At 46.9% G+C, this 13043-nt stretch overlaps 1 protein-coding gene across 1 annotated transcript; it reads right to left on the bottom strand.

The window, feature by feature from the left end:
• Positions 1–5153: 5153 nt before the first annotated feature.
• LOC135828055 (collagen alpha-2(XI) chain-like) lies at positions 5154–12715 on the bottom strand. Its single transcript, XM_065340490.1, has 2 exons — positions 11633–12715; positions 5154–5219 (listed from the first exon to the last, which is right to left on the bottom strand). The coding sequence occupies exons 1-2, from the start codon at positions 12713–12715 to the stop codon at positions 5154–5156; spliced, it is 1149 nt and encodes a 382-aa protein (XP_065196562.1).
• Positions 12716–13043: the final 328 nt, after the last annotated feature.

Here is a 13043-nt window from a genome sequence, read left to right as displayed (position 1 = left end):
CCCACCCGATCAGCCACCTGCACCAGTTGTGCCCAAGGCTGTGCAAGAATGTATCTTGCGAGGGGAGTTCGTCGATTTTTCAAGTTTGTTGCCTGAAATTCTTGCACACTTCCGGCCCAACATTCCGGCTGGTGCACAGCCCGAATAACGATAGCCAGCTAAATATCGTTGAGTCGGATGACGCGAAGCAGGCGCGTTGCAAGGTTCACGATATACATGTAGCTACCCGGCTCGAGGTATGGACCACATACATGTCTGTTATCACGGCTGCTGCCCCACACCGCACTGCTGAACTGCTGAACTGATTGCGTACCAGCAGTTGATCCTGACTGTTAACCGCCAGTTCTTCCCAAGCACGTGGCTAGAGTACGACCGCCAGCCGCGGATGCTCGTGGCCCAGTAACCAGGCACGAAGAGGTTGGACACCATCGACGTGAACCTACGGCAGATAGCTTTCACAGGCCATGCACACCCAAAATGTGCTCAATGTAAGACGGTCCATCCAGGGGCGGTTTGTGTCCTTTTCGTCCCCAATCTCAATTCCCCAAACCAGCAGCATTTACCTCCAGTGGTCGCACCCATACCAGCGACGGCCACGAAATCTGCCGCAACTTCAATGGAGGTCGCTGTTCTTCGTCGTCGTGCCGCTTCTCCCACACCTGCAGTCAGTGTGGAAAGGACCACCCATGCATCAGGTGCAACCAGCAGCAACGCGGAGCCAATTGGCCACCCCTCCGCTCCTAGCAGAATGGCTACTGAATCGCTTGACTCGGTACGTAGCTTCTTTCCTATACACTCTGCAGACACCACACTGCTTGCTGACCACTTTGCCCGCCTGTTACGTAACCACTCAGATCAATCATGTGTTGCGTATGTTCTCCATGGCCTGCGCCATGGCTTTACTCTTGGATCTGCCGGGCAACACGACATTTCGGTTTTCTCTAATAATCTGCCCTCGGATTTCACTCACTCTGCATTTATATCCGATAGGGGTAAAACGATTAAGGGATATTCTATAACGGTTAATCCAAAACTTATCGATTACTTATCAACTTAGCACCACTGACAACAAAACTCACCATTTTGCATCAACTACAATCAATTTTGAAACTTCAAAGAGAACAAAAATAATGGAAACATCGACCGTCACACAGGCACAAACTGAAGTAGGAAGCGACGAGCGGGTTCTGGGCCAGGGGGCGCCCGGGTCCCAAAAAATGGGGTATTATTGAAAATGGGGTACTAATAGTACCCCATTTTTGCGGTGAAAATTATTTTTGGCCCGGTTTTTTTTGCGGATAAAAATATGTGCCAGGGGGTGCCCTGACCCCAAAAAATGGGGTATTATTGAAAATATGTGTTGTGCACATGTGGGTTTGAATCTCACTTTTTTGGGCCACCTTGCCCCGGATGGGAGTGGGTATAAAAAGTAGAATGTTGAATATGGTGTTTATCATGAAGTTTTTTCCGTGACCTACCCCACCTCCCCATGCAATTTTTCAAAAATGGTCCTGCTCGCACACACGTCAGAAAGGTCAGTTCTTGATAGATACGATACATGTCATTACAAAGAATAATGGAACGAACAGTGAATATCGCAATGGAGTGGAGGAGAAAGGTAGTACAATTCAGTTCTTGTTGTCCTGATTTCATCAAGCTGGTATTGGATGAGAGACCACAAAGTTTACTCTTCTAATACGTGTGAGGATGGATTCACCCATGATCTCTTCCGTGACACGCAGTACGAGGTGGAGTTGTCGGACGCTCTGATGTGCACCAATGGTTCCACCCAGTCAGCAATGGAACTGTCAGTCGACGACCTCCTTTGCACCGCCATCGTGTCAACAGTCGACTCGGGTAATTTGGAGATGAATCCATCGTCGCCGATGTCGATCGTACCAACTCGCACACGAATCCGCGTTACTCTTGTTGCAACGGCACGGAGTTGAACGGCCTTGGTACTACGTCGTACACGCACACGATCAACTCGAGAGACTTCATTTTTCGTTCACCTCCTTGACAAGTTGCATTACGTCGCTGGAATCCAAATAGGTTGCATCAGCGAAGAGGTCGATGATGTGTTGAGAGCACGGTTCGTCACGCATGTCACTAAGCTTGTAGAATGAGTGTCTACCATCAGTCCACCTTCGCAGTATGACACCATCATCAGTCTCACTAATAGTTCCGTAGTCCTCCACACCACCGATGACGATTTTAGGAAGGTGCTGTTTCCTATTCTTCACATTCAAGATCAGGCTGGTGACCCTGCAGATAATATACTCAGCAGCAGTGAGTGGTGACATATCGAATCTTCTGGGATGTGCTATCATCGGGTCAAGATCCCTGGTTGTCTTGCTAGCACTGAGGCGACGGATTGAGAACTCTTCATTATCGCATGAAAATAAATACCATTTCTCTGCTCTGCACGTCTCAGAAAATGTCCACGCCATTTTAGCTTCTTCACACTGCAAGAAGGAGTCGATAATGAAACTGCAGGTTGAGACTACTTCACCTCGAGGTCAAAGTTCACGCCGCGATGACCTTTGTAAACAAGGCTACGTCTAGACGTCTCAAACAAGACCAAGGGGTCACGCCACGGGGAGGTGACGACCTTGGAGAACACGATGTGTTTCGAAAGCGGAAAGACGCCCCCGTCATGGTGAGTCTTTTTTGTTCGGGTTTGGAATCTTTCGACTATGATATCAGATTGAGATGTGAATGCCTTTCTTCTATTGAAAGGTCGATGAGACGGAGGATTTTTCTAGCTTTCTGCTCATATAATTCTTACTCTCATAGTACTTGATTTTCATATATTTTCAGGGGTGGAAATACGTAAGGCACACGGACCATGGATGCGCACATCATGGAGTGTGCATTGACGTCACAGTGGATTGTAGGATGCATCATGTACCACACAAACACACACACACATGCACATAATATACATACACTGTGCAATGACATCACAGCGAACTGCACGATCGGTGGATGCTATACATATACGGAATTCCGTGATCTCTTCTCATACAGAGAGGGTAGAGAGGAATTCAAAAGGAATCTTGGAAAGAGGACTCAACTGTCAATAGAGCGATATTCCCCGCTCGGAGCACGAATATTCCCCGGGTCTTGCGACAGAGTAAATAAGGGAGATGTTAGTGCTGATCACGCTCTATTTGGGATAGTACATGGGATAAATGGATTATACCATTCGTACTCTGTGCATACCGTACCCATTATATTTTCAATCATGCTGACGCACTCATGAAAATATCTAGCGGTGTACCCCTCGTACCAAGAGTACATGTACTCTTGCTCGTACTCGTGGGATAATCGATACATGTCTTAGTGCTGATCGCGCTCTATTTGGAATAGTACATGGGATAACTGGATTATACCATTCGTACTCTGTACATACCGTATCCCTTATATTTTTCGTCGTGCTAACGCACTCGTGAAAGTGTCCAGCAGTATACCCCTCATACTCATGCGATAATTATTATTATTATTATTATTTTTTCTTATTTTGTTAGGGATTTCCCAACACATAATTCTCATGAACGCCATCAGCTTGTACATAGCACTCAATCATTTATTTTTTATTTTTCATTATGAATGACATTGTGAATCATGACCGAAGACTGTTCACATCCTTCTTTGTGAGCCAGGTATTGAATTTATTATCTGTGTAGCCTTTCCATTGCACAAGACGTTGATCCTTGTTGTATTTTAACACCTTGTCGAATCTCAAACCGGTCTCTCTGGCGTGTTGCAGTTCTGCTTCGTAAAACGATCCGATGATGTGTTCTCCCATCAGATCACGAATCCTGTAGGTGTGTGGTGATGTTGATAGGATTTCATCCACCTCGAATACTTCCTCCGTCCAGTTCGCAGTGTAGCCCTTCTCGAAATGACGCTTAGATACGGTTAGGCGCACCTCGTCACCCACTTTGAACTTGGGTTTTGACTGCAGGGGGTCTTGTTGATCTGCATCTTTTGGTATTCTACCGTTCGATGCTTCGTGAGGTGTCATCCCAATGCTTCTATGCTTTGACTGGTTGTAGCGGTCTAGTAGATGAGGTAGGACATTGAGGTACGTGTTCGTGGATTTCTCTGTAAAGTGACGCCACATTCTTGCCTTCAACGTTCTATTGAAGCGCTCGACCACCACCGCTTTACCCTCGTTATGGGTGCTGTACATGATGACGTTGTGTTGTGATAACCATCGTTTCATGGGGGCATTGTAGAATTCCTTGCCTTCGTCTACCCAGAGTTTTAGCGGTGTCCTTCCGGATGTACTGACAATCTTATCGAACGCATCTCTCACGGCGGTACCCGTCTTCGATTTCAAAGGCATTGCCCAGGCATAGCGGCTGTATAAGTCGATGACTGTTAGCAGGAATTTGCTGTTCTTATTGCTTCGGGCAAACCGTTGCATATCCACGAGATCTGCACTCCATATATGGTCAATTGCTCTGCTCTTCACCTTGCGTCTTTTGAAATGCACTCGTCTGGGCTTGTGCAATTCGTTAGCCAGTTTCGTATGGAACTGTGCGGGTTCTGTCTTCTTCTTCCGTCTTCCATCCTGAATTGCCTTTTGCACTTTGTTGTCCCAAAAGGCTCCAGCACCTTCCAGGGCACCTGAACTGAGAACCAGTTGATCGTTTTCCAGCTTTTCGTCATCATCAAAGACTCTTCGGAAAATTCGAAGTGCTTCATCCAGACCATATTTGGAAAATAGCTTTCCCATCAATATGGCATACCATCCACATACTGCTGTGCTTCTGTCTTGAACGGCTTGGGTGTTGGTGATGATCTTACAGTCTGCGTAGGCTTCTTTAAAGAAATCGCACAGTGCAGGTTCAGTGTAATCTTGCTCCATAGTGTATAGACTGCGTCCGAAACTGTCAAAAACCAGGATCACGTTTTGCTCGCGACACACGGTCAACCAATGATGTCCGCCTTCCGTTGCATCGTACACCGGTAGAACGTTGTCGGTGTTGACGATACAAAAGTCTCCATTGTTCAAGGGTGGCAAGAGGTCGTAACTCGTGCAGCCCACGAACCCTCCGACACCATTCAATCTTCCTTTGATATCGGCACTGCTGAGAGGATAGTCCATTCTTGATCATAGCCTGAAAATATTTGGCACGTGATCACATGGAGCGTCCGCTCAGGATATCCTTGATGATACGAGTGATCCTGCTTTTGTCCTTCAGCACCTGTTGAATGAATGATGCATCGTCCACCATCACCTTTTGTGCTCTGATCATGAAATGCTCGGGATGGATCAATTTTGCTTCTGTTGTTCTACCATAGGTGGAAGTCATATCGTTGAGATCTTGAAACTTGAGCTGTGATCCCGGTATAGCTATCACAAGGGTGGTTAGTTCCTGAACCTTTCGTTCTGATCGAAGGAACCCATCGACGTGTTTGTTGATTCCCATGGCACCTGCTATGGCTGCAAACGGGTACCTGGACATGTAGATGCGATTCGTCTCGTTGACCAGAGTAGTGTAGTCGTTCATCGTCTGCGTCTTCAGGGCATCCGCAGCCGCTTCCACCCGACTCCTGAACCTCAGTCGATCTTCATCGTAGAGTTGCAGCAGTTGTGATCGGCTTGTGAAATAGTTGCTCTTCAAAAAGGTTACCGGTATATTTGTATGCCGGAGGAAACTGTCCAGGATTTGCAGGATCCATCGGTCAAATTCATGATCTTGTAGTAGATTGAAAGGCACCGATGTTAAAGGTGCCTTTCTCTTCTTCCTAACATCTGAAACGGAATCGCGAACTTGATCGGTAGTGGAATCATAGTTGAGTATGTTGGATGCAATCACATTTCTCACAGACGGGTAACTGATGTGATCGGGATTGTTTTTGAAGTGGGTGTCATATAGACGCTTTACTCGCGGATCGGCTTGCAGTTCCAACAGGGTGGAGGTGCTCAAACTGTGATCTGGTACTTGGGAAAGAACTTTCTTAACGCTTTTCAAGTATGCATTGTAGTTATTACCTCCTTTTTGCCGCATGAGTGGTGGTATACCGAGAACTTCCCACGAATTTGCTCTCTTCTTAATGATGTGTTGAGGATGTTTCGTCATAAACTGCAAGGTTTGCAACCTTTTACGCTTGGGTATCGAGAAGGATCCCTTTCTGAGTCCCACTCTTTGTATACTACTCGGTAGCCCATTTGAGAATTTCACCGTAAGATGCTCCATTCTTATTCATGATTGGAATTTTTTTTCAATGTTGCGGCTAACTTTTCGGCTAACTTTTCGGCTAACTTTTCGGCTAACTTTTCGGCTAACTTTTCGGCTAACTTTTCGGCTAACTTTTCGGCTAACTTTTCGGCTAACTTTTCGGCTAACTTTTCGGTTAACTCTTCGACTAATATCGTACACACACACACACACACACACACATCAACGAGGTTTTTATTCAAAAGTCACCTTTAATGCAGTGTCTTCGCAATACGTGTAGTACTGATTAGAAGAGCAATCAATGGTTAGGATAGGTCTGCGACACACCGCCAATAACTTCTCATACAATCTAAAGATAATGGATGACTTCGTGCACAGACCACCAAACAGAGTATTGAGATAACGCTTGATATTGCTTTTATCAGTGAAGCGAAATAGATACATAAAGTTTGCATTGATCTTCATGTCTTTAATGTTATCAAAGCTCTGAGAGAGAAAGAACACGTTCAACTTATGATGATGACTGTACATGGTGAAGAACTTGTAGAGACACTCTCTTTGACTGCCGTGCTTCAAACCCATCACTCTGATGTCATCAATGATCACATAGGTGTTAGGCTGGAGATCCATGTCTTCGATACACTCGGGCATGGTGCTGTAATGCTTGAAGGATTTGAGGCTTGGGAGACGATACTGATCGGCCGGCGTGTTGGAGATGACAACTATACGCTCAGGTTGCACGCGTTTCAGGAGCTTGATGAGAAAGTAGGATTTACCCATGTTGCTCTGTCCCAGAAACAATACGTTTTGACCCCAGGATTTCAGAGCAGGAATGATTTCCGTGAACCAATCCTTAGACTCGAACTGAAGACCAGGAATGTGCAGCCCGTGTCGAGCAGTGGCCGTGGTCGGAACATCGTCGTTCCTTACGGGACTAGTCTTTTTCTTCCTCCCGATTTCCTGTCCAAGGAGCGAGATAAAGTCCATGATCAGATGTTGTAGGATGGACCGATGTGAGCGGAACTCATAGAAGACGGTCCTGCACTGTTAATATTCTGTCGAATTTTTTGAGCAAATGGAGTTTCAGGACGGGTTAGGGATCTACGAGGTGCAGACAGGAACGATGAAGCTTCGTCGAGGGCACGATGTCCTAGTTTTTTGAACAAGGCCCTTCCTTGTTTCTTTATTCCTCGTGCCCTGCGGCCTTTGGAGCGAACTTGACGAGCTGGCTTCTTGGTTTTTCGAGATGCTCGTTGACGAATCTTCTTCGGTGCATGCCGACGACGACGACTTTTAGTGCGCTTCATGGCACCTGCTGAGCTTCCCTTCCTTACTCCTCTGCCGAATATTTTATCCATTACGTTGTCACCCAGTGATGCCATGGTACCCATGGCCAAGGGAGCAGCCAGATTCGTCAGGAGTGGTATGGCCTTGGCGGCTAATCCTGGTGGAATGGCTAGACCTCCTCGGTGCATGGCAGGGTTGTAAGCTGTTTTCATTTGCGCTTCCACAATGTCTCCGGACTCTCCTCTCCCCAAAAGCATGGGAAGAAGTGTCATTCCTGCCATGGCAGCCAGGGGTCCAAGTCCACCGCGTTGCATTGCATCTTGTTTTGTCGTGGGTTCCGCCATCTGCTTTTCCATCTCATCCGGTCCAGCACCGATTAGGTTTTTCCAGAAGCTCTTTTTCCAGAAGAATCCACCGTGTTGTCGACTCGATGTTTTCAAATCACCACCGTAGACACGATGTCTGGTCTCCAGGTCACCACCTTCCATGATGCCCTTTTACTACTAGGTCGGAATTAATTCATACAACTTCGGCTTTGATACCTTCATCTTTGCTCATGGTGTACAAGTACTTGTCCATGCAGAGAAGGTTGACTTTGATCGAGGCGCCATTTTCGCTAGGTCTCCTCACGGGGGCGTTTGTCACGTCGCTAAATTGATAGTCGATGGACAGATTTCCTCTCGATCTTGGATTGTCTGTGGTCCGATCCAGATTCAAGTTGATAGGCACCATAAAGTAGTGATTGCAGTAATCTGCAGCGGTGATGGGGATTTGCGTTCCATACGTCTTGCCGAAAAAGTCTTGAACCAGATTGTAGCCACGCAGGTAGGAGGATTTGTTGTAATCGTAGAAGTATTGCCCTTCAGTATTACGACTCACATCCCACTGGAACTTGAGCGGGTTGTCAAAGAGCGTCTGGTCGTTGACAGTGACACGAAGTTGACTGAGATTTGCATGAATCATGGCCAGTCTGTTCGAAGAATGCGATGCTTCTCCTCCAGCCAATGCTGGCTGTGTACCATGAGTCAAATCTGTGAAGAACAGGATCATCCTGCGTGGAATGTCCGCATTGTGAAGCAGTTCCAGTGTACCAGCATCATCTGAAATGCTCTTTTGTATGAGACGAGGGCACCACGTGTGGAAATAGAGTTGTTTGGGAAGGCGTACACGATCGGTGAGATTGGGTTCCATGCGATAGGTAGTGTACACAAAGTCCAATTGGAGTAGATCGATCTCAATATCACCGACGCTCAGAGCACTGTTGGCACCACCGCCTTGATCGCTAAGCATGATGTATCTGGAAAGCTCGGATTGTGGCAGATCAAAGCGAAGCTTCACCTGTGTACCCGGGGGTAACCAAGCATCGTCCTGATTGAAAAACGGTAGGAAGGGTCTCAGCTTGTACTGAAACCGTCCAACAGCTGCACGAAGTGCATTTTCCTGAACCGTGTTGGAGAAGCCTTCGTTGGTGACAAGCTCGACGGTGGGTGCACGCCTGAGTGTGAAATCATCGACGAAATCCGGTGCTTGTGCTGCATTAGCGTTTGCAGCGTTTGTTTCGAAGGCATAGCCATGCTTACGCTTCACACCAAGTTGATAGGGCGTTAAATCCACACCTCTCAATGCTCTTTGCGGATCCAGTTTCTGTAGACCGTAGAGATCCGAGTCCACGTACTGAAGGCGTTCGCTGCTGCTTTCCATTAGACTGAGGATGTGCTGAACCATTTGCATGTCGGCAACTTTACTCGATTGCGTGACCTCTGTTCCGTTGATCTCCACTCGAATGTTCTTGAACCACGAAAAGGCTGGTGACGTGGTGCACACCCATCGCGTGTAGTCTCCAGGCTGGTTATTGTGATTGTTTTTGACACTATAGCGCATTTTCACGATGAAATAGCTCTCCCCCAGAGCAATGAAATTCGGCGACGAGATGTCTAGTTCATTGTTCAGGGATGGTGGTGATCGATCTGCTGTGGAAAAGAGTCGTACTCCGCGTCTACCCTCAAGCAACGAGAGTTTCTTCTCCGTCCTGTCGAGGATGTTCTTCTGAACGATCTTCGTGTTGGTCAGGAGTCCCGTGAAGGACTCCGGAGCTTGTGGTGAGTATATCTCCTGTGCCATTCTTGCGAGTCACATTATAATAGGGGTGAATTTTTTTCAAAGATCCAATATCCAGTGTCTTGCGAAAGTCGTTCATCATCGATATCAATCGTTGATGCTCCTCGTTAGTGAGCTTCCCATCTTCAAGAGTAATGCCCAATTCCAACATGAACGAGTCTTCAGCTCTCTCCATCTGCTGCAGTTGTTCAATACACTTGACAAGCTGACGTTTGGTGTCGAGAACGTGTTTACCAATGCATGCCATGATCACACCGATGATCGTGCTACTGATGGCGATGATTCGAATGCGATGTTCTCCAGATACAACACCACTCCCTTGAAGGATATTGAGAATGGTTTGAATGAGTATGAGAAAGGACAAGATTGCAGTGTTGTAAATCACGTACTTCTCCCGGCAACGCACCTTTTCGCTCTCCAATTTCTTTCGTTTTGCTATATCCTCCACCATGTCACGCACGTGACGGACACGAACATCTGGAAGATCCATCTAAGTCGTGTTGGTGATCCGAAGATCAAGGTAGACGGGATATCCGGAAGTAATGTGTTCACCGGTGTTGAATTTCAACCAGAACGAAATGCTAGTCACGTTTTCGTGTGGAAGCAGCAGTCGTTTGTCTTCTTTCCCGAACACGTAGTTATTCAAACCGTTGAGGGTTTGAATAAGAAAAGTCTTCAGCACCCTCGAATCAGTATTGTCTTCGTACTCCACAGCAGGTCCAATGAGGTCGGTGTAGAGCAGGACAAGTCTTCTGCCTTTCGTCAGATCCACAGCGAACGGTAACGTGTGAGATCCCTCGATCGTGTATGGCTTGAGAATAGTGCCCACACCCAGCACCAATGCGGGTGAGTCCTTCTTCAACAAGCACCGTTTATTCCTGGGTACCGAGACACTTATGCGGCTGGTGTGACGAGAGTAGGAAAACACAATGTCTCCGTGTCCTGCTCGTTTCAGAGTGGCATTGATAATAGACGCCAAATCGTCTACATCGCTGTATGTTCCAGTCTTGATGGAAAGTCTATCCTCTTCTTCTTCTTCTTCTACACCATGTACCACATAGAGTTTGTTCGTTGCCTCGTCTATGTTCTCAAAGTGTACTTCAAACTGAGCCGATTCAACATGCAGGACTTTATCACGCGTATCGAGCTCCTTCACATTTAGAGTAAAGTTCGGTTTGTGCAATCCCCTGCTCACGCCCGACGTGTTGTTCGCCACTGTCAATATCACAGACATTCTGGTGTTGTGATGACACTCACTATAGATAGGTTTTATTTTTCATTTTCATCTCAAGAATGTAGTGTAGCATGTGTGCTATATATTATGTACAATCAAAGTAGCACTTTCATATATCGTAGTGTGCCATGAGTTCTGTGTGGATACGCTGGATTGTATGAGAAGATAAACTCTCTGCAAAGTGCAAATGACAGAACAACTTTGATGAAGTGCCGTTGAAGAATTGAGTACCACCAATGCTATAATTGCAATCTTCGATTCCATTGGTCCTGGAAAATGGGACAGTGTCTAAGTTGGAATGTATCAAAATGGAGTTTACGTATAGAGTGAATAGGCCTTCTGAATTCCGAGCGTAACTTATGACACACTTTGTACCCAAGAGATCCGTCATGCTCGACACAGGTTTATCCAAAGCCGCCGATAATTGGCTGACTACAGACGAAACGGGTATGTTGAATGATGAATGGCCGGGACGCGTGAAGTAGTTGCCACTTATGTGGGTGGCAGTGAACAACACGTACAAACTATCCAAGCTGAAATTTCCGACAGTATCGATATCGAATGCCTTCAATGACATGTTTCCAGGGTCAGGTGCGTCCACTTGAATTACTTGGAACATTGCAAAAGACATGTTGTCGTGAAACAGATTGACGAATCGTTCTCTAATGGAAACTTGGCTGGGTTGTGTAATGTTGAGGTAGAAGTGATCGTCTCGGAACATGTCGATGCTGTTCACGTTGATTCTCTTGTCCTTCATGTCAACGATATTTCCCCCTCTGTATCTGTTTCTGCTCACCCTGGTGACGGATTCAAATCTGCTAGGATGAGAGTATATGTAGAGGTAGGCGTTTCTCCGAATGAGAGGTAGTAGATGAAACGGATCGGATAGGTTCTGATTTGATTGCGGACCCACGGGACCTCTGGCTCCTGGAGGACCTATGGGGCCGACGATTCCTTGGGGGCCCACGGGACCTCTGTTTCCTGGAGGACCGGTTGCACCGATGGTTCCTTGGGGACCGACGGGACCTGTGGTTCCTTGATCACCTTGAACACCACGTTCACCTTGTGAGCCGTCTTGTCCATCTTCTCCTCTAGGCCCAATCTCACCTTCAGGACCAACTAATCCACGTTCTCCACGTGGTCCAACTTTACCTCTGGGACCTTCTGGACCAGGTATTCCTTGATCGCCTTTTTGACCGCGTTCACCACCTTGTCCATCGCCTCCTCTAGGTCCAGTCTCACCTTCAGGACCGATCAATCCACGTTCCCCACGTGGACCAGCTTCACCTCTTGGTCCACGAAGCCGACCGAAAGCCATCCATTTCGAGCTGAATTTCTTGTACACGATCAGCGTGGCTGCATCGAGGTAGAAGTCACCATTTCTCCCTACAGAGTTCAGCGGCATGCCACCTCCACTAAGCCATCCCAATCCCCGATCACCACGAGGACCTTTCATCTTGCGCACAGCGTCGATGTCGTGTTGCAATCTCGATGAGGATTGACGGATTTCATTCTTGACCCAACCGGCAGGGACAGCACATGTCAAAGAGCTATCGTCGTACGCCAAATTACAGATTGAATGTTCGTTCATGTCGAGGTTAGCATCCATGGACACGGATCCGTCTGTTCTAACGTGCAGCTCATCAGTTGCTATGGCTTGATCTGTGTAGCGCGTAGATCTGTTTTCCACATCTTCCACTTTGCTCTCATCGGCTTTCTCCTCTTTCAGTTTCTCCACATCATGAACCAAGGTGTTTTCGGTGTCTTCGTTCCCCACAACCGATTGCATCTCGATAATGTCATTCCGCATGCTTTGCATGTGTTTGAGGGAGGCCTCATCACCATCACTCCTATGGAAATGCGTAGCCCAGTACGCCATCTTCACACACACACACACACACACACTGTACTAATTATGAAAGGAAATATTTTCTTTCTCAAATAAATCTTTATGATGCTCATAAGAACAGGTAAACAACAGGTAATGCACAACAAACAAGAGCCACAGTCATCGTGTTGATGAGTCGACCGTTCATCCTCCTCCTCGATTGTTCATGAATGTGTTTCATGAGGAAATCTCGTGCTAACAACACCTTCGCACGATCGCCTTTCCGTGCCAGCATGTCCAACAGAGTGACTGAATATGCCAAGGTCATCTCCAGGGCAACGACGTCGTTTGACGCATGACTCCATAAACCTTCCATGAT

This window comes from Sycon ciliatum, chromosome 12, assembly GCF_964019385.1.
Source record: "Sycon ciliatum chromosome 12, ocSycCili1.1, whole genome shotgun sequence".
Classification (NCBI taxonomy): domain Eukaryota; kingdom Metazoa; phylum Porifera; class Calcarea; order Leucosolenida; family Sycettidae; genus Sycon; species Sycon ciliatum.
The sequence above is the reverse complement of the archived record's forward strand: the minus strand, read 5'-3'. Positions and strand labels throughout refer to the sequence as shown.